The following is a 23,359-nucleotide window of genomic DNA, read 5'->3' on the forward strand; positions in this document are numbered from 1 at the left end:
AACAACACATCACAAATGAGAGAGGAAAAATAACAACCAACCAAATAACAACCAACACCACAGAAGTACAAACGGTTAGAAGAGAATATTATGAAAAACTCTACACCAATAAATTGGACAACCTAGAAGAAATGGATAAATTCCTAGAAACATGTAATCTACCAAAACTGAAATAAGAAGAAATAGAAAATGTGACGAGACCAATAACCAGCCAAGAAATTTAATCAGTAATAAAAAACTCCCAACAAACAAAAGTCCAGGACCAGATGGCTTCACAGGCAAATTCTACCAAACATTTAAAGAATTGATATCTATTCTCTCAAACTACTCCAAAAAGTAGAAGAGGAAGGAAAACTTCCAAATTCATTCTATGAGGCTGGTATCATCCTGATACCAAAGCAAGATAAAGACGCCACAAAATAAAGAGAACTACAGGCCAATATCTCTGATGACTATAAATGCAAAAATCCTCAACAAAATACTAGCAAATTAAATCCAACAATTCATTAAAATAATCATTCACCATGATCAAGTGGGATTTATTCCCAGGAATGCAAGCATGGTTCAATTTTCACAAATCAATCAATATGATACGAGAAAGGATAAGAACCATATGATCATTTCAATAGATACAGAAAAAGCATTTGACAAATACAACATCCATTCATGATAAAAACCCTCAACAAAAGTCTAGAAGGAACATACCTCAACATAGGTCTTATCTGGAAAACCCACAGCTAACATCATACCTGATGGGGGAAAACTGAGAGCTTTTCTCCTAAGCTCAAGAATAACACATGGATGTCAACTCTCACCACTTTTATTCAACATAGTACTGGAAGTCCTAGCCACAGCAATCAGACAACAAAAAGAAATAAAAGGCATCCAAATTGGTAAGGAAGAAGCAAACTTTTACTATTTGCAGATGACATGACACTATATATAGAAAATCCTAGGGGGCGCCTGGGTGGCTCAGTCGTTAAGTGTCTGCCTTCCACTCAGGTCATGGTCCCGGGGTCCTGGGATCGAGCCCCGCATCAGGCTCCCTACTCTGTGGGGAGCCTGCTTCTCCCTCTCCCACTCCCCCTGCTTGTGTTCCCTCTCTCGCTGTGTCTCTCTCTGTCAAATAAATAAATAAAATACTAAAAAAAAAAAAAAAAAAAAAAAAGGAAATCCTAAAGACTTCACCAAAAAGCAACTAAAACTGATAAATGAATTTGGTAAAGTCACAGGATACAAAATCAACATACAGAAATCTGTTGCATTTCTATATACTAATAAAAGCAACAGAAAGAGAAATTAAGAAAATAATTCCATTTACAACTGCATTAAAAACAATAAAATACCTAGGAATAAACTTACCACAGAGGTGAAAGACTTGTACTCTGAAATAAAACACTGATGAAACTGAAGACAACACAAAGAAATGAAAAGACATTCCATGTTCATGGATTGGAAGAACAAATAGTTAAAATGTCCATACTACCCAAAGCAATCTACAGATTTAATGTAACCCCTATCAAAATACCAACAGCATTTTTCAGAGAACTACAACAAACAATCCTAAAATTTGTATGGGCTCACAAAAGACTGTGAGGAGCCAAAGCAATTGAAAAAGAAAAGGAAAACTAGAGGCATCACAATTCTAGACTTCAAGGTTTATTACAAAGCTGTAGTGATCAAAACAGTTGGTACTAGCACAAAAACAGACACATAGATCAATGGAACAGAAGAGAAAATCCAGAAATAAACCCACAATTATATGGGCAATTTATCTTTGGCAAAGCAGGAAACAATATGCAATGGGAAAAAGACAGTCTCTTCAACAAATGGTGTTGGGAAAAGTGGACAGCAACATGCAAAAGAATGAAACTGGACCACTTTCTTTCATCATACACAAAAATAAACTCAAAATGGATTAGAGACCTAAATGTGAGACATGAAACCATAAAAATCCTAGAAGAGAGCACAGACAGTAATTTCTCTGACATCGGTCATAGCAACATTTCTCTATATGTTTCCTGAGGCAAGGGAAACAAAAGCAAAAATAAACTATTGGGACTACATCAAAATGAAAAGCTTTTGCAGAGCAAAGAAAACAATCAAAAAAGCTAAAAGGTAACCTACAGAATGGGAGAAGATACTTGCAAATAATGTATCTGATAAAGCATTAGTATCCAAAATATAAAAAGAACTGATACAACTCAACACCCAAAAACCAAATAGCCCAATTAAAAAATGAGCAAAAGAAATAAACAGATATTTCTCCAAAGAAAACATACAGATGGCCAACAGACACATTGAAAGATGTTCAATATCACTTATCATCAGGAAAGGCAAATCAAAACCACAATGACATATCACCTCACACCTGTCAGAATGGCTAAAATCAACAACACAAGAAACAACAAGCGTTAGTGAGGATGTGGAGAAAAGGGAACTCTCACGCACACTGTTGGTGGGAATGCACGCTGGTGCAGCCACTGTGGAAAACAGTATGGAGGTTCCTCAAAAAATTAAAAATGGAGAGTACGCAGACCATCACCTTGAGGGAAGTGTGCTCAGGACTCATTCTGATCTTCCCTAAATATCTATGTTCTAAAGAAGCTCAGGTACTCACAGAATGAATATATCTTCATAAAATGACTCCAGAATCTCAAGACCATGACATATCAACAAGTAGGACTCACCTTTAAGATAATAAGAATCACTGAAGAACTTAACTAGGACTTTCCAACTACTGAGGACCTGTTAATTAGCACCTCCCACATAACCTAGGCTGGATCCTCCAGAGGAAAAGCCATGGGATTACATAGTGAGAAGGTAGGCATCTGCAAATCAGGAAGAGGCTTTCATCAGAAACAGAATTTACCAGCACCTTGATTGTATACTTCTAGGCTCCAGAACTGTGAGAAAATAAATGTCTGTTATTTAAGCCACTCAAAAAAAAAAAAAAAAAAATTAAAAATGGAACTACCCCATGATCTAGTAATCGCACTACTGGGTATTTACTCAAAGAATGCAAGAATGCTCATTCAAAGGGATACGTGCATCCCTATGTTTATAGCATTATTTACAATAGCCAAACTATGGAAGCAGCCTAAGTGTCCATCGATTGATGAATGGATAAAGAAGATGTGGTGTGCGCACCCATGCGTGCGTGCAAACACACACACACACACACACACAGGAATATTATTCAGCCATAAAAAAGAATGAAATCTTGCCATTTGCCATGACATGGATGGAGCTAGAGAGTATTATGCCATAGGATTTCATTCATATGTGGAATTTAAGAAACAAAACAAATGAGCAAAGGGAAAAAAAAAAAAAGAGAGAGAGGGAGACAAACCAAGAAACAGACTCTTAACTACAGAGAACAAACTGATGGTCACCAGAAGGGAGTGGGTGGGAGTGGGTTAAACAGGTGATGAGGATTAAAGAGTCCACTTATCATGATGAGCTCTGAGTCATGTAGAAAATGGTTGAATCACTATATTGTATACCTGAAACTCATATAACACTATATGTTAACTGTTAAGGAGTTGAAATTAAAAACTTATAAGAAAAAAAAGAAGACCATGTATTCCTGATAAATCCATAGCAGTTTATCATTAATTTTGAACAAGACTCTCTAGTTATCATATTCATATCACATTCATTCTGTAACACCTTTCCCTACATATTATATATTGTTTTACTTATATACAAGTGCCCTGGGGATCAAATTTGTATAATTTTGTAGTTGGCTTTCTGTTGTTAAGATTGGCAGACTATTTCATTATTTCTGCCAAATCCATGTCACTTCCCAGTTCCTGGTGGCAGCAATACCCGGAGGCCGGGGCACCTTTTAAGTGGGACATCAGACAGCTAGTTGAGAACTACCTCAACTCACCAAAAATGATAAATGACAGCAATGCCTTCTCGTGATTTGCTTACAAGGTATTTAATTAGTCCTGACACCCCATAACGAGAATTGTGAAAAAAATTATTATAATTGTCACAACATTATAAAAATCCATGAGATACATATGTACAATGAGGTTTATTACCACTTTTTGAAACTCCTTCCTGGGGCACTTGGGTGGCTCAGTTGGTTGAGTGGCTGCCTTCAGCTCAGGTCATGATCCTGGAGTCCCAGGATCAAGTCCCGCATCGGGCTCCCTGCTCAGCAGGGAGTCTGCTTCTCCCTCTGACCCTCCCCCCTCTCATGCTCTCTCTCTATCTCATTCTCTCTCAAATAAATAAATAAAATCTTAAAAAAATAAAAATAAAAATAAAAATGAAACTCCTTCCTGTCCACTTCTCTTTTCACCTAATATCTCCCTTCCTGCATCCTAGGGCTGCTTCTCCCTATCCACTCGCTCACTATCAACTTGATTCGCACCCCCAACCAGTCCTGGGGTCAGTTTCCATCCTAGTTGTAAAGCCACTGGGTCACCTTCCCCAGCTCCTCCTCTCCCACAGCCAAGAGTAAGAAAGGACTATTGTGTTTCCTACCAACGGTAAGTCACATTGCTACCCTCTAGTGCCTTGGATAATTGAGAATTGACTGCCTCATCACCTAATGTTCTCCTCTTTCAAATGCCTTATTACCTTCCATTTCAACCAAGGACCCAGCTAAGAAACAATCCATCAGTGCTCATTTGGCCTGGCATCAAGAGGACACGAATCTCTCCTATAAGACCTCCTAGAACTGCATCCTCCTCACGACAAACCTCAGAAAGCAACTATGAACTCTCGTGCCCAGCTGACTCTGAAGGACAGTCCCCCACATCCTGTGCTTAGCATTTTCTGGGAGGCAATGAGACTTCACCTCCACCTACCAGCCGTCTGGAACCCAATGATGGCCGGCACGGAGCGCGCGGGGGGGGGCGGTGGAGACGCTCACGGTGTAGTTGGTGCCTTGGTACAGATCTAGGCACACTTCTGGGGTCCTGCTGTCTGTGGTCACGTTGACTGTCTCCTCGTGAACTGATCCCACAGGGTGCAACCGTTGTCCTTTCATGTATATCTTTGGGAGGGAAAAAGAAAAAAGAACCCGCTGTGACTCTGGTGAAAACAACTGAGAGACTTGGTGGAGCGGAATCCCATTCTACTACTATTCCTTTGACACCACACTGTGTACGCAGAGGAGATGAGCAAGGTCAGCCTCTGCTATCAGGTATCTGGTGCTGAAGTCTGATCAGCCCAGTAACCAATAAACCCTAAGAAGTGACATAAAATGAGGAGTCCCTCTAGGGAGGCCTAAGCTGCACACAAAGGACCAGCCTTCCGTGGAGGCAGTCACAACCTGTCCCCGAGGCAGCAGATGTTTCCAGGCCTCCTCTGGGGGAGTGAGATACAAGTGCTGGGGAACAAGCGATCATGATGATGCCACATATAAACAATATATCCCCCACACATACCCCCTGCCGAATGACACATATATTAAACACAGAATGTAAAATAAAATAAACCAGGTATCTTAAAAAAAAAAATCTGATCACTTTTTAGAAGAACAATCAGACAATGAGATGGAGAAGCCCTCATGAAAGGAAGTCTCTCCAAGTCATGTTCCTAGCAGGAAAAAGTGGATCATTTCACTTACCACGTAAACAATCTTGGAGATGATCCTTCCTGGATTTATCTGCCACCTCACACAGGTATTATTAAACACTGATACATCACTAATTTCTGTAATTATTTCTAAAATAGAAAAAGAGAGAGTCCACTCACAAAATGCATCAATGGCCTCTGGCATGACTCAGTTTCTCTGTGCAGCTCATATCTCTGCTAATCACCATTCATGCTCTGATTCAGAAAGCAAATCAGGCAATTCAAGCTGCCCCAGGCCAATCACCCCATTTCTCTTCATCAAGAATGAGCCTGGCCTATTACCTGACTTGGAGGAAAAGAAGAGATAGACACCTGCTTGAGAATGGCTAAGAACTCCAACCTGTGATTGGCCTGGCAGGCCACTGGATGCCACCGGCGTTCCATTCCTGCGGGATAGAGAGCCCAGAGCTGCGCCCTGAATCTCCCCTGCAGCTGCCCAGGAAAGATGTGTTTCCGCCTTTGTACCACCTGGCTGACAGAACACTCTTTATTTCCAGGTCACTGCCGTTCCCAAGAGGGAAATGACACGTATCCCCACACGGGACCATTCCTCAGGAGCAGCTTGGAGTAAACTAAATAAATTCTCCATAAGGTCCCTGGATATTTCTGGGGCTTCTCTAACTGAAGCTATTTAATTCTGATTTATCAGAAAGCCACTGATTTCTTCAAGTTGTCCTGCTTCTTTTAAATATTCTGGGTGTATTTCATGTAATAAATTTGGCAATATGGGAAACCTTGGTTCTGAGGTCACAATTTCCAATGGACTGTATTGGCTCTCTTTCCTCCCCTGCTTTACTCACTGTACCCCTCACCCCTGCTTCCGGGGATATCATTCCCCATTGTGTAATAAATGTAAGCCCTGAGCCTCAGGCTCTGCTTTCTGGGAAACCCAAGGTAAGACTCCCATCAAGAAGGGTGAGAAAGTTAATTCTCCATCTCAGAAGATGCCTCCTCTCCGCTCAGCCCCCTCTCTCCCTTCTCGGCCTCCAACGTGGGAAAGAGAGCCTGCACATCGGGCACCTGTAGGACTGACTCATTTCCCCTGTACCCGGAACCAGTGCTACCTTTAGATAGGCCCTGGTCTACTGATGATCTCTTTGCCATACAAGATTTTACATCTTTATTAAATCATCCATCAGCAGCATTATTGGGTCTTGGGTAAGCCCAGGTCAGGCTGTCAGTAAATGAGAATAAATACAGGCAGACAGAGGAAAACAGACAAATTCCTGGAAAGACACCAGAGGAACACCTGTGGCTATCTAAAGCATTCTCGGGTCTCTACATCAATACTTCTCCCAGAGCACAGATAAAATGAAATCAAAGAAATACTCCAGTTGTGGACACGGGTACCCCAATAGATGCAAAGATCCTATCTGTTCACCCACTTGGGGAACATGAAGATGACGTTGGTGCCAGTCTTTTATCAGCTTGAACAAGCCCCAAACACTCTAGCCCCTTCCCTCCCAATCACCCTTCAAAGGCCCTAGAGCCCTGGACTCCTCTGCTCACCCACACATCCCTCGATACTAACACACCACCTGGTCCAGAAGGAAAAGGAAACAGCCCACCCCTCACCTGGTCTCTGACTGCCAGTAAAGCAAATTTCCTTCTCACTTTGCCACAAGCAGAGATGAGAAAGGAGACATGAAAGTTTCCTTTCTTGTCTTTCCATTTTGCTCATTCACTATGACAACAGCAAATGACATCTCAAAATTGCCATCTGCCTCCTGCCTGCGCCATGCTCTCTTGCACAGATGGGACCAAGATCTGATTACAGGGATGTCAGATAGCTCATCCCAAGGAGCAGTTTAACAAAATGCAGTTGCTTTTCCCTCCAGGTGTCTACAAATCAGCTGGAAAGACCTCTTTATAAACCCATCAGATACTAAACATCCACATAAATGCTGCCCTTTTAAAAGAGATACCCTAATTCTAATAGTACCGATAACTGCCCTTTTAAAAGAGATACCCTAATTCTAATAGTACCGATAAATGTCTCAAGACATTTCTGGAAGTTCTCTTTGGAACTGACTCCAGGGCTCTTTATGCACCATTCACTGAATGATTACCAAATGCCAAGCATCCTCCCATGCCAGGCACTGGGCTGTGACAATGATCAGAACAAAAGCCCTTCCCCCAGGAACATGTTGTCTAATGGAGGGAGCAAACATATAAGTAGGAAGATTACAACTCGATAAATCTTAGAACAAAGTGACACATGAGTACACGGGGTCTAGAGAAAGAAGCCACCCACTCTTACTGGAGGGCCTGGGGAAGCTGGCTTTGTGGAGGGCATGACCTTGACGGATGAATGGCTGAAGAGCAGGGAAGACACCTAAGCAAACAGACAGCGGGGTTAACGCCTGGAACCGTAAAGGGCTGTGGCATATTCAGGGTGCTGAGAAGGAGGCAAGACAGGATCAGACAGGGAACGACCCCACTAGCTATACGAAGTGCAGACTTACTCCTATGAGCAATGGGTAGCTAAAGGCAGGAACATAACGGCACTTTTTTTTCTTTAGAAAGGTAACTCTGGTGTTTTGCGAAGTAGACATTGGAGTAGAACTGGAGATCATAAGAACAGGATACTCTCTACCCAGAGATTATAATGCGCCAAACACTGATAGATCTTTATTTTTTTTTTAAGATTTATTTATTGATTTATTTGACAGCGAGAGACACAGCGAGAGAAGGAACACAAGCAGGGGGAGTGGGAGAGGGAGAAGCAGGCTTCCCGCGGAGCAGGGAGCCCAATGCGGGGCTCGATCCCAGGACCCTGGGATCATGACCTGAGCCGAAGGCAGACGCTTAACGACTGAGCCACCCAGGCGCCCCACTGTTCTTTAAAGACCAGATCTCATTTGAAGAGCAGTCGTAAGAAGGAACAGCAAACATTTATTGAGTTATTACTATGGACCTGATAGTATGTATAGAACTTTAAAAGTATCATTTATTTAACCTTCAAAATAACTCCATGATAATAATTTCATAATACACGAAAGTCAGACCATCACGCTGTGTGCCTTAAACTTATGCAGTGATGTATGTCATTATTTCTCAATAAAACTGGGCAAAATATTAAAAATTAATTTAATTTAAAATAAGCCCATGAATTCAATATTATTTTGTCCATTTTCTAGACCTGAGGCTTAGAGAAGTTACATAACCCGCCAAAGGTCATGCGGGTTGTAAGCAGTCAAGTCAGGATTCAAAACAAGAACCGTCAGACTCCAAGGCCAGGAGCTGGGGGCATTGTGGCAGTTATTCAGCAGAGAGGAGGACAGGTGGCCTCAGGGCCGGGTTTTAAAGCCAGAAGACAACTCTGAAGGAGAAGCAATAGGAGGTGAGTGATAAGGAACAGCTGGGAGTCTGGGCTGACTGCCAGCCTTTGAGCTCGAGAGTCTGAATGGATTGTCTTGTACTGTTCTCCTGAGAAACAGAGGCGGGAGTACGCCGGGTTTGGGAGAAAAAGACTAACGAACTGTGTTTAGAACATGCTAGATAGGAGTTCTCTACAGACTATCCAGGTGAAAAAAAATCACCTTGAAAGTCAGCAAGGTACGGATGGTCACTGATGCTAAGTGTGAGGTAACATCCAGGGAGGACATGGAGAGCAGCCCAATGGACATGGAACCCAAGGAGAAACCAGAGGACACAGAGTAGCAGAGAGGAAGGAGACTGGCTGGAGGTGGGATGCCTGGAGGCCAAGGAAAGAAGATGTGAAGGAGTGTCTGCTTCCTCCAAAGTTATCTCCCTTCCTCCCCACCAATTCCCCACAATGTCCTCACCTCTGACCCAAGAAGGACCTGGAGCAGGTCGTCACAGCACCAGGGAAAACCTCCACCTCTTTATTCTCTCACATGGTTCTTGATCCCCAGAGGACCCAAAGTGTCATGATGAGATCTGAAGTTTGACTTCGGGAAGAGGTAGGTAGAGCAGGCCTGTGCCTCGTCCAGTTAGAGGACACTTAGGCCTCTCTGGATTTTATTAAAAAAAAAAAAAAAAAAAGGAGGCCCCCCCCACCCCATCCAATTGAACTCTCCATTAGATCTAGGGAAGGAAAGCTTCAGTGGGTAATAGAATACCTTTGCCTGCCTTTGGATTCTGTATGTGGTGCATGCATGTGTAGAAATGTATATAGATATATATTTTAGTATTCTACTAGCATCCAGCATTTCTCTGTAGTACTTACCACATTTATAACTGAATAATTTTGTAATTGGTTATTCAGTGTCTGTCTCTCCTGAATGTAAGCTCTATGATAGCAAAGACCAGGTTTATCTCTCTATCCCCAGAACCTAAGAGAGTACCTTAGATTTTTTTTTTAATATTTATTTGGTTGACTGACTGAATGGATGGACGAAGGTATGGTTAGGTGATCAACAATACTCAATGTTGTGGAAAGGTTAAGAGGACTGAGGATTGAAACTAGAACAGGAATTTGACAGGTGGTCACTAGGGACCTTGGTGAGAGAGCTACAGTGGACTGAAGGCTCTGGGTGCCCCACTGTTGGCTGGGAAGAGAAGTAGGGAGTGAGGGGACAGAGGCAGTGGACATACTCTCAGGAGTCCCACTGTGGACAGGGACTGATTCAGCAGACTCTCTTGGTTTCCAATTTTATATCCTTTTTCTCTATTTTTGGAAACAGTAAAAGATCATTGAGAGTAAGTTCAGGTAACCCAAGGAGATGGTCAAGCTCAGTGTCATTTCTAGTCAAACAGTATCTGATTTCAAAAGTTAAATGACTGATCTTCTAATATGACTCACAAACTACTTCCAAAGGCAATTTCCAAACACAGATTACAAAACAGATACATTTTGATAATGGTAGCATCACTGAAATCAAAGTGACTATTTGAATAAGTGCATGCTTGGCTGTAAGAGTTCTGCTATACTTCCTTTCCTGTTTTTAAGTCTTTAGAGTCACATACAATAGGTAGAAGTAGCAAGACTTAGAGGAGTGCTTTCCTAAAATGCATTATACACCTAAGGATGACTTTTTGCAGCACATGAATAAATTTATATATGTTTGCTTGTACTGACTTTTGCGTATATTAGAAAAAAATACACGTAGTCTATCCAACTCATAATATCACATATACTACACAAAGTGTCTTTGATCAATAAATTTAAATTATGATTTGAAATTTTAAATACAAGGTTTTTTAAAGAAACTTATTTAAAAAAATAATACTTTTGTTATGGCAAACATCATCAGGGTGGTATACAAATGACTCAAGCTTGGGAAACACTGGTAGGAGAGAGCGAGATCGTGGGCTTCCTAAGCATCCTGACCAAAGTTCAAGTCCTGTCTCTGCCATTTACTAGTTACTGAAGGACCCTGTGAAAGTTGCCTAACTTCTATGAGTCTCAGATTACTCACCTATGAAATGAAAAATAACAATACTTACTTTACAGTGTTTCTCTGAGGACAAAGCGAAACCAGGCATGCAGACCCCTAGCAGAGCCCTGGGCATGTAAGTTGGCACACAGCCAACAGTAGCTATCGTGCTTGACAGTCCAAACATCATACACATATTCAAACACATCCCAGCCATGGGGCTATTTATATCGATGTGTCCATTTATTCCAGCTGACCTTTGTTTTCCATCTGAACTGCGTTATTGCTGCAAGTGAGCACTCACTAGGCTGAAAAGGAAGATCAGCAACAAAACCGAGGGGCAGAGGCTAAGAGGACGCCTGGAGGCATTTGGACTCGGGCCTGAATCGGGTTAGGGGGCTCAGAACGGATCCCAGCCCATAAACGGTCTGTGTTTCAATAGCAATGTTACCCTTCTAAGAGCGTGGCAAGAGTGAGCGTCAACCTTATAATTATTAACTCAGATTCTAAACATGAAAAGCCAAATGGCCTGAGCAGAAGGAAAGCCAGCGACAGTCTTATCAAGAATGAATCAACCTCTTTGATCTTGAGGTAAACCAACCCACTAAACATCAAGCTTCCACCTGGGGTTTTTCCAGGCACATTTTAAAATGGTTGCCTAATTCTCAGCTGTCTGGAGGTTCCAGTCCAAACTGGCCTTAAAAAAAAAAAGGAAAAAAAAAAAAAAAAGAGTCCCACCATCTTGCCAGCGTTCACACCCCATTAAAAACATACACAGATCCATGCTGCTAATCCAAAGAAACAGGGCCTCCGAAAATAAGTTCAACTAAAAACAATCCAGGTAAAGTGAAGATAAATTATTCCAACCAATTTGGAACTAAACAGTGAGGTATAAAGAGAGGGGGTAAACAGAATGGAAACAGCGAGCAGAGGTAGAAGGCATTCAGAGTTTAGGCAGAAAAGCAGACGGTGGGAGGAAAATCCAGACGTGGACATCGAAGAAGGTAATACACGGAGGGAGTTGGTACAGGAGAGGTGTGCAGAAATGAGTGGAAAACAGGGAAAAGAAGGCAGAAGGGGGTTCAGCTGGGCAAGAGCCACGATAATCAGCATCTCTCACTACATTTCCAGAAGCCTCTCCCCTACCTACCCACCAAGATCGTGCGCGCTGCACCGTGAATTAATCAGCATGTAAATCACCCCCTTTATCTGCGGAAATTTAATTTAGCTGCCAATCTTGATTGACGGCACAGAGGCCTCCTCCCAGAAAGATCGCAGCTCTCAGGGAAAAATGCCTTTTCTCTCCTTAAATCAAAGCTTGCATAAACCCAAGGAAACAGCTGCAGCTGGAGCCACAGACTGTGTGAAAGGTGGCAGGCTGAGGACGGTAATTATAATTAGCAGTTACATAACATGTTTGTTCTTCAAAGTGCTCTACAAGAATCAGCTAATTAATAGCTTACTATGCCCCATGCGGATCCACTGTTTTTTCCTGTAGGGACTAATCCCTGTACCCCCATTGAATTCTGAACGGAAGCAAAACAGCCTGAGCAATGAGGCAAATGGCTGAGGGTCCAGAAGCTATGCCCAGCTGTCTCATCAAGGGACTCCACAGGTATCTCAGGGCCAGGAACATTGCCCCAAATGTTTAATTCGGCATCCCGTGAGACAGACGCCTCACTGCCTCCAAATAATTCTTAAAGTGCTATTAGAGATACACTAAAGGGAGGGGGACGGAGGGATGGTCCAATATGGCATTAGCTCTTCTCAATTTCCCTAATGAGACTGGGACTCTGGAGTCCTTGCTGTTAGTTACAGGACTGCCCTTGCTTCTCCGTGCAGGTAGGGTGAGTCAACGAGAACTCTCTAAGAACAGGTTGAACCAGATCTCTGGGCTCCCATCCAAGTCTACCCTTCTTCGTTTTCTAGGCCTCCAGTCTCTAGCCTCCATCCTCTTCCATTTATGGCGGAGATGACCCGATGTGGGAACTGCACGGCACAGATGGCTCCAGCAGCAGGGCCAAAGTCTTCGTCTAGTCCAGGGAAGTCCATGAACATCCCGAATTTGTGAAACCTTGTATGTATGTGTGTACGTGCATTTCTTTGGAGGAAAGTTGGTTTACCCTGCTGTCCAATGAATTCCAAGAAGGTAGTGTCTAGCAAAGTACCTCACCCCTAGCGTATGCTAAATAGATACCTATTAAATCAATTTGATAGATTTCACCAAATTCCTATGCCCCAAATGGTTAGGAATCATTGCTCTATGGACAAATAATCACCAGCAGTCCCCATGTTTTGCTTGCTCTGGCTAGACTTCCCTATGGAAAACTCTGACCAGCAAAACCCAAGACATGCTACAACAATTCAGCGGCAAGTCAAACCGGAGACCCAGACCAAAGCTCCCTTGAGATTTCACTCTTCATAGATCTGTCGTTAGAGCCAACATCTAGAAACACATCATTCCCAGGGGTGCCTGGGTGGCTCAGTCGTTAAGCATCTGCCTTCGGCTCAGGTCATGATCCCAGGGTCCTGGGATCGAGCCCCGCGTCGGGCTCCCTGCTCCGTGGGAAGCCTGCATCTCCCTCTCCCACTCCCCCTGCTTGTGTTCCTGTTCTCACTATGTCTCTGTCAAATAAATAAATAAAATCTTAAAAAAAAAAAAAAGAAAGAAACACATTCCCAGAGCCATTCAACACTGTGTAACAACCATTTGTCACACCCCCTGTCCAGCCGTCACAAATAGAATCACTGCCTTCTCCCACCTTGTCACTTGGAGGCAGTAGTGTGAACTAAAGAATGCGGAAGCGCATACAATAATTTCAGTAGAAGACCTAACGTGTACACGGTGCTTTAAACTTTTCAAAATTTCCCCACAGATGATCTCATTTGATTCCCTCTCAATAACTCTTGGAAATAGGAAAAGCAGACTTTACTTTCCCCCTTTTACAGATGAAGAAACTGAGGATCTGAGCAAATAATGCCTTTCCTGATGACACACAGCCCATATATGACACCTCTAGACTTTGAACTGTTGTCTCAGAAGCCCTTTTCACCAGTAACTCCATTTCGGGGTATATCCCCCAAAAAATTGAAAGCAGGGTCTCAAAGAGATATCTGGATGCCTATGTTTACAGCAGCACTATTCACAGTAGCCAAAAGGTGCACGCAACGCAAGTGTCCATCAGTGGATGAATGGGTCGACAAAACGTGGTAAATACATACGATAGAATGTTATGCAGCCTTTAAAAAGAAGGAAACCCCGCCCTTTGCAACAACATGGATGAACCCGCAGAACATTATGCTAGGTGAAGTAACCCAGTCACGGAAGGACAAATACTACCTGATTCTGCTTATATGAGGTATCTAAATTAGTCAGATCCACAGAAACAGAAAGTAAAATGGTGGTGCTGTGGGGAGTAGGAAGTGGGGTGTTACTGTTTAATGGGTACTGAGTTTCAGTTTTGCAACATGAAAAGGGTCTGGAGATGGGTTGCACAACAGTGTGAATATACTTGATACTTAAAAATGGTTAAGGTGGTAAATTTATGCTGCGTGTGTTTGACCACAGTTAAAAATTTTTAAATAGGGGCGCCTGGATGGCTCAGTCGTTAAGCGTCTGCCTTCAGCTCGGGTCATGATCCCAGGGTCCTGGGATCGAGCCCCACATCGGGCTCCCTGCTCATCAAGAAGCCTGCTTCTCCCTCTCCCACTCCCCCTGCTTGTGTTCCCTCTCTCGCTGTGTCTCTCTCTGTCAAATAGGTAGGATCTTAAAAAAAAAAAAAAAAATTTTTTAAATAAACATTAAAAACCTCCTTACCCATTACACCACCTTTTTTCTGAAAAGCTGCCAACGTGGGCTAAGTTAGGACTTTTCAGTATGCCCCCCCTGAGAAAAATGATTCCTGGAGAAACATTTCTCAGCCAGCCAAGCAGAGGAGACAGGAATCACTGTGATTTAAGGTGAGTTGCAAAAGACGGATGCACGAGATTTTCTACGCAACTTATTTTCCCAATCCACCCTCCAAATCTCTGGGGTTCAGCTGACACACCTAAAGCCAGGTGCCCCCTCAGGTAAATGGCAGAGCCAGGCACAGTGCACAGGGAGCGATGGGTCGGCTGGAGGTCCCAGGCTCCTGCTGGCTGTTTGCTTCCAGGAAAAAAAAAAAAAAGCCCCACCAAACAGAGTCCTTACGTGTGCATGTCAAAGTACTTTCTCTCCAAGTGCCTTTCTCCGTGCAAACAGAAGTGATCTTTCCTCCAGGGCTCTCAAAGCCCTCGTGACAGACATAGTGAGCCACACTGCCCGGGCTGGAGCTGTGATTCCCCACCAGCAGTGCATGCCGCACCTGCGGAGGATGGCCGCACTTGATCTCTGCAAGGGGAGGAAGCACAGCACTAGTTATGATGCCCAACTTCTATCCCTATAGTCCACATTTTAGGAAAAAACATTTAGTCATGCTAGAGTCCCCTCATATGGGAAAAGAGAAAACATGAACCCCATCAAATAATCCAGTTGCAGATACAGAAGACTGTTCAGAAGGAGAGAAAATAGACATGCCTGACTTCAGTGAAACTCACAAACGTGTACACACAGAAAATATTCCAATTATAAGACGATTTACATTATGGAGAATTCCTTGGTCAATGAAATAATCCATTCTGGGGTCCTTTTAAATATTAAGATTTTCAGGTGCCTTTTCCTATGTATCATGAGATCACAAACTCCTAATAAGCAGATGATAACACAATTACAGTTTTGTTCCCAACGGATTATTAAATGAAATAGATAGAAAATCTTTGAACTTTTTGGGGCACCTGGGTGGCTCAGTCAATTAAGCGGCTGCCTTAGGCTCGGGTTGTGATCCCAGAGTCCTGGGATCAAGTCCCGCGTCGGGCTCCCTGCTCAGCAGGAGCCTGCTTCTCCTTCTCCCTCTGCCCCTCCCCCTGCTTGTACCCTCTCTCTGACAAATAAAATCTTAAAAAAAAAGAACTTTGAACTTTTTAAAGCAAATTAATAGGGAAAGTATATACAGTCTAAACATTCACTTTATGTTTCTATAAAAGAAAAAATCAGCTGCATAGAGGGAGACAAGACAAGAATTATAAAATTGATATGAAATTTCTTCTCAGCAACTCTGACTACTAGAACACAGTAGAATATTTACAGAAGCTATCTGAAGGAAATGGATTATGATGCTACCATTTCAGACTCAGCCAAACTCTACCTCATGTAAGAGTAAAAGAAAGTCAGCTTTAGATATTTTGCAATTTTTTTAAATTCATGTTTATCTTTTCTGAAAAAAAACAAAACAAAACGAACTCCAGCCCAATAACAACAACACAGAAGAACCAGAATAAATATCCTAAGAAAAGTAGAGGACAGGTTTTAGAAGAAACACTAGCAAGCAATGAAATCAGCATGATGTGCAGGTTAAGTCTCCATAATCATCTAAATGTGACTGGAGAGCTTGATACAACTAGTAGTAAAGGATTCTGTAACAAAAAGTTGAACACTGTAAAAAAAATGAATAATTTGAAAATAAAATTCCAAATTATTTCAAAAACTCTGAGCAATGAGGCAAAGGGAAGAAACGAACATGTCAAATTCCTCAGGTGGTCATGGGGAGTTCATAGATATAATTTTATTCAAGAACACATAATAAATCTAAAATAAGGAGGCCATAATCATTGCAAATGTAGCCAAGAGTCCCAGTTATACCCAAATACAGAGAAAAATATATATATAACTTCTGGTATTCATTCTGATTTTTAGTTTTCTCCCCAATCTGTAGAAAGCCAAGAAAATCAGGCACTCTTGACATGCAGGCTTTTAAAATATAAGTGTGAGGTGTCTGGGTGGCACAGTACATTAAGCATCTGACTCTTGGTTTCAGCTCAGGTCCTGATCTCAGGGTCTTGAGATCAAGCCCTGTGTTGGGCTCTGTGCTCAGCATGGAGTCTGCTTGAGTTTCTCCTTCCCTCTCTCCCTCTGCCCCTCCTGCTTGTGCTCTCTCTCTCTCTCCCTCTCTCAAATAAATAAATAAATCTTTTTTAAAAAATAAAATGTAAGTGCATTTATTGAGATAAAGAACTCAAGATAGAAAAAATGGTATGATCTGTTCCCAACTCCCCATCAACCATTCTTGGCCTTAGAAACAGGTAGCTTCTCTTAAATGAGCTTCCGATAAAGAACTGGTGGATCTAATGGAACTGCACATGCCTCCATCCCACTATGAATGCTTGGTCTGTTGCAGAACCCCAGAGTTCTTTCCCTGAGGGAGGCCTCCCAGAGCAGGCTTTCATCTGTTGTCATCGACGTTTCATGAGAACATCAATACAACAGCTCAACCTACCTGGCTCTGAGATTTTTTTTTTTTTTTAAATTTTTATTGATTTATTTGACAGAGAGAGAGCACAAGCAGGGGAAGCAGCAGAGGGGGAGGGAGAAGCAGGCTCTCCACTGAGCAGGGAGCCCAGTGTGGGGCTTGATCCCAGGACCCTGAGATCATGACCTGAGCCGAAGGCAGACGCTTAACCGACTGAGCTACCCAGGCACCTCAGCTCTGAGATTTTAAAAGAAGAGTTAGTTTCTGGTCAGTGCAGATTCACATCATGAGCAGTTACGAGACCAGAACCAGGTGGTCATTTCATAAATCCTCCAACCCTACCCACCTCGCAAGTCCCATATTTGCTCACAGGGACTTGTTCCCTTTTCATATGTGCTTACCAGACACAACGGCTACCTCATCATGTTTTTCCCAGCATCAAACCTTTAGAGATTATCAACAGGCCCCAAACACTGCAAGACATGAGTATATTTGTGTGTACCTGGGCAACCAACCGAATAGGTGGTTAATGTTTCATAAGGCTGCCCAGTCATTGTTGACATCTAAAATAACTTCTACTTAAAGCCAGGGTTCAGTTATAGCAGGAAATGGAACAGCAGTGAAGAGATTGAGGGTGTAGGTTTATGTAGGCTTATGGACCTTGAAGCTGGAATTCTAAAGGCACACTGGAGAGGTTTCAGAAAGAACCCAGTGATAGATCACTGGATTAAGGGAGAAGCACAGATTCTAAAGGTGTAAGAGTACAGAAGATACCTAAATTGGCTTCCATCCTCGGACGTGACCAAGAATAATGGAAGGCGTGTAAAAATATAAGATTTTTTTTAAATTAATACCAAAAATATTAATTTGGGAGTTGATGAGAGATCAGTAGCTTGGTCTCTAGGGACTACGGTTCAGAGACTCAGGGAGTTGCCCAGTAGTGGGCAACCATGACTCTGTGAGTTCCCATATCATAGCTACTCAAGTTGGATAGTTCCTTGGTGAGAGACAGACAGGATTCTAGCATGGCTTGGATTAAACCACGGTTCTAAACGGCAGCTGTACATCTGAATTGCCTAGGGAACTTGGAAAAAACACCCATGCTGATGCTCACAGCCTCTCCCCTTACCCAGAGATAATTCTTCCGAATCAGTAGTACTGAGTTGGGTTCTTGTCATCCACATTTCTACAAGGTTCCAAGTTTGATTTTTATGCACACACTCAGCTTAGAACCTAAATTAAATACTGGGAGGAATAGCTACCATTTATCATCACATGCTTGAGGGTTTAATGTCTTTCTATGAATACATTATGTCTTCCCAAATATATGGCCAGTTTGTAAAGGACAGAATCTTTATTTGATCATCTCCTGCACCCCCACAATGCCTACTTAAAATAATACGTTTTGCATAGTAAATACTCAATAAATAATTGTTCACTGATAGCTTGCTACTACTTTATCATTGTTCGAGATGTAATAAATGTAACTTTGATATGAATAACGGCCCCTGAGGAAGGAAAGAGGCATCAGTAAATTGTAAGTATAAATAATAAGACAGGTATACATTACATTTGTTATCCAACAGAAGTAACTCACACCTACCAAATACCAAGTAGATGAAAGAGGAGTAAAAGACTCACAAAAACTAATATCACTTTTGTACCGGGGAATTCTGGGAATGTTGTTCAAACCTCAATCATTTTAATCATAATAGCATTCATCAAAGTCCTACTAAACATAAGTCTATTAGATACATACTATCTTATTTATTCATCAAAGAAAACCTTGCAAGGTAGATGTTTTTTTTTTCTCACGTAGTTTATAGATACGAATATGGAGCTTAAGAGTCCCTAAGAGCTCCTAAGAGCTTAAGTCACGTTCAAAAGTCACACCACTGGGCGCCTGGGTGGCTCAGTTGGTTAAGCGACTGCCTTCGGCTCAGGTCATGATCCTGGAGTCCCTGGATCGAGTCCCGCATCGGGCTCCCTGCTCGGCAGGGAGTCTGCTTCTCCCTCTGACTCTCCCCCCTCTCATGTGCTCTCTCTCATTCTCTCTCAAATAAATAAATAAAATCTTTAAAAAAAAAAAAGTCACACCACTAGTAAAAGATAGAGCCAGTACTCAAGCCATGGGATATATGACCCCAAAGTCCAGGTCCATTAAATCTGGGGAGCCTCACCATGAAGGGGTTCAGTCTAGGCCCTGATTAGGACTGAGCTTAGAAGTTAGCTAAAACCTCAGGAGAAAAGGTCACATAAAGGAGCATTCAAATCAGTATGGAAGAGTTCTTTAACAACTCCCTCTTCTGAATCTTGTCTCCCACAGCTTTCCCAGAGCAAGATAGCTGCTGGAAACAAGACTTAACCCTACATCTGTGTGATACCCTGAAGCCTTCTTAGTACTGACGTTTAAACCCGTAACATGGGGGTCTAGCCTGGGTCTGGCCTGGCACATGGCCCTGTCACAGATATTCCCATCATGCTTAAGAGAGATGGCAACCACTGCCACTTCTACTCAGACCAAAGGGTACCCAAGGAAGCAGGTGGCTACTATTAAAAAATACTCCAAAATCAATCCAACGGAGGCTGCAATAGGTGGTAATAAAAATACGGTTCTACACGAAATGCCCAAAGTTCTCACGATCACAAGGAAATAAGCCCTTTTAAAAGAGTTTATAACCAAAGGAAAGAAAAAAATAAGGAGCACAAATCTGCATTACATATGCATTCGGGGTGTTCATTTAAGCACACATTTCTCTGGCTAATTATATCACGAAGGAACAACGTTTGGATACGTATCAGCAATACAGTCAACTAATTATGAACACAGCTGGGATTTTTTTAAGATTTATAAGATTTATTTATTTATTTGAGAGAAAGAGGGCAAGCACACAAGTGGGGGGAGGGGCAGAGGGAGAGAACCCCCAAGCAGACTCCCCGCAGAGCATGGAGCCCAATGGGGAGCTGGAGCTCACGTCCTTGAGCACGACCTGAGTGGAAACCAAGAGTCGGATGCTTAACCGTCTAAGCCACCCAGGTGACCCCATGGCGGGGAATTTTTCCTTACCATCCTACTATCTGTGATGTTATTCAAATAATCAACTTCAAAACAGGTCTCCCGGGGGGGGGGGGGGGCGGGGGGAGGAGGGGCGGGGGGCGGGGAATGTGCTGTGCGAGTTTCAAGGACCACATTCATACTGTAACTCTGTTTCATATCTTGAAGGTAAAAATGTTTATGCACACTACAGGCTTTACTATTCAACCCAAGAAAATATTCCAGAAGGAAATTTGTTTGATGAAAGGCATAGGCAATTTATGGCATCTAATCAACAACTGGCTGTGTCACCGTGTCATCCCCATTGGCTACTTCTCCTGAGAAACATCAGCACAATAATGTGATTGATTTCAGAAATAACATAGTCACAGAAGGCTTCATCTAGGACTGTTTTAGAGAGCAATAAATACCAAGCTGAGAAAGAAAAAAAAAAAAAAAAAAAGACCAATAATGTCCATAAATTGAGGCAGACCTTTTGCCAACTGCCAGGGGAATGAATGACAGACCTACTCCACATGCTGATATTGACTCAGGAAAAGTCTTCCCAGAGAAATAAACTACGAGCTGGAAAGCTCTGGCATAGGAGCAGAAACGAGTATGAAAATCGAAGAAAATCATATTAAAGTCAGCTTTCATTTACACAACAGTAACAGAAATGTCTCTGTTGTGCCTTAGAATCAAAGCAGAATTACAGATCACCTAGAAGTCAGCGGGATGGGGTAGGTTGTAAGGGTCCAAATGGTCTAGGCAGATCAACATCAGAGTCTCCACTATACTCATGTCCTGGATCAGATAATTCAGCACTTACACCTATATTTTCTTCATTTGCTTCACTTGGAAAAATGTCCTTTTCCCCCCTTAATGGTAAGTTCTCCATGGGATACACCTACATCCCATATTTTTAGACTATTCCCTGCAGTCATGTGAGTTATTAACATTATTACGAACATTAATCCTTGTGATGTGTATAAGAAATACGGCCTAAGGAATGGGGCTGAAAAATGTAACCTTATGGCAAAGTTTCACATACTTTATGCCACGCTCGTAATTTGGCCACATGTAGTTAGAGCCTCATTCCAGGATCATCTGAGCACTGAATTCCATATATCATCAATGTGGGGGGTTGGAATCTAGCATCTCAGTATGTGGCAACTTGCATTTAGAAAATCTTATTACGGGGCACCTGGGTGGCTCAGTTGGTTAAGCGACTGCCTTCGGCTCAGGTCATAATCCTGGAGTCCCGGGATCGAGTCCCGCATCGGGCTCCCTGCTCCGCAGGGAGTCTGCTTCTCCCTCTGACCCTCCCCCCTCTCATGTGCTCTCTCTCTCTCATTCTCTCTCTCAAATAAATAAAATCTTTTAAAAAAAAAATCTTATTACGATCATCAGAGGAAGATGGGAGGGTTGTACCATGCCATGAAGCACGTTCTCAAGGATAGCTTATTAACTGTGGTAACTAAGCTAATGAGCTCATTAGTACCAAAAAGTCCACTCGCCCTGAAGGCAGTAGAAGAAAAATAGTAATCATAACTTTTTGATGTATTTTGTATCCTCAAGTCTTCCATGAACTTTAGCCTCGAAAAACAATACATTTCCTTCAGATCATATTCACAGAAGAAAGCTCACTTGGAAGAAGAAAAAAATTCCATTTCACGTAACAACACTTAATTGCCAACAAACAGCGTCTACTATGAATACAGCTAGAATCTGAACACCTCGGAAACTGTAGGGGTGACAGGCTAGGTGAAAGCATGAGAGCTGGAAAGAAAAAAAGTGTTTATCAGTGTAATCTCTTATAAGGATCTTCCATTTGTAGAGGTGATAATAGTTGTTGACGCTTTGGCACATGAATCTTTTTTTTCTAAAAAATAACATTAAAACTCTTCATTTTAATGCTCTACTGGTAAGCAGAATACTTGGATTGAAAACTAATAAATGAGGTAACGTGAAAGCTGGAGAATTTTAGACCTTCCCCTTCTATGGTGGGAGGTTTCACAAAGATCTTATATTTTTGTTAGAGGGACACTACCTACACTCCCCGCTAGATTATGACCCTCTTATCATGATGGGTGAATACATATCAGGCAGCTACTTTGCATCAAGCAGAGCACCACGTGCTTTCTATCATTATCTCATTAAATTGTCAGGATGGAAACAATCTTATCCCCTTCTGCAGAAGGAAACTGGAGTTGAGAGAAGGTTAGGGCTGGTTCCGGAACTCCCAAGTGGTGCAGCCAAAACTCACACAAGTCTTTCTGATTCTAAGGCTCCCGCTTCCCCACCCCACGGCAGTCTTCTAACTAGGGTCATCATTCATCCTGCACACGCCAGTGACTCCAACCATTTGTAAGTGACATATTTTAATGGCATTTACTCGACAAAAGGATAACGCAAGAGATCTGTTGCATGCAGCCAGCAAATCAATGCAGTTTTCCTACATGTTTTAAAAGATCGGTATGTGGTGAGGTGCCCAAAAATCTGCTTCGAATGACTGCCCGGAACACAAAAGATAAACACAAGGTATGTGGGCTGCCACTGTGTCCACCCTCACCCACGGCAGGCACCACGCGTCAATCTCTCCTGCCAGCTCTCGATGTGAATCTTCTCCACAGCCCGACTGAAAATTCCGAGACAGCAGTGCAACAAACCTTGTCCGCTGCCCCTCACCTGAATGCCCTAATTTGTGTTCCAACTTAGGTCAAAACTTTTTCAAACATGCTCAACTTGGCAGGGATGAGATGGAGCTCTACTGCGAGAACCTCAAAAGGTGAAGAGTTGACTCCACAACAATACATATTCTTCGGGGTGGGTCCCGGACCACGCTGTGTAACCGTGTAACCGTGTCCTCCCAGGCCCTCCAGCTTTTCCTCGGTGCCTCCCACCTCCAGCACTCACAAGGGTTGCTTCCACATGGAATCTGCCTTCTAGAAAGTGCTTTGGGTCCTCATCTTGATACACAAACTAGTGACACGAGGTAAGTCACCTCCTCTCTCTGGTTCTTAATGGGAAATAATACCCACTATTCGCTGTAAATAGAA

General features: G+C 42.5%; 1 protein-coding gene across 1 annotated transcript in view; it reads right to left on the bottom strand.

Annotated features, from left to right (window-relative positions):
* SUSD1 (sushi domain containing 1) overlaps nt 1–23,359 on the bottom strand; it is a 107,416-nt gene that overhangs the window by 64,954 nt on the left and 19,103 nt on the right. The window contains 4 exon segments of the mRNA XM_021691606.1: nt 4,827–4,863; nt 4,865–5,014; nt 5,591–5,688; nt 15,133–15,312. Of these exon segments, the coding sequence (XP_021547281.1) occupies nt 4,827–4,863; nt 4,865–5,014; nt 5,591–5,688; nt 15,133–15,312 (465 nt within the window).

The sequence above is a fragment of the Neomonachus schauinslandi genome, chromosome 13, assembly GCF_002201575.2.
Source record: "Neomonachus schauinslandi chromosome 13, ASM220157v2, whole genome shotgun sequence".
NCBI lineage: Eukaryota > Metazoa > Chordata > Mammalia > Carnivora > Phocidae > Neomonachus > Neomonachus schauinslandi.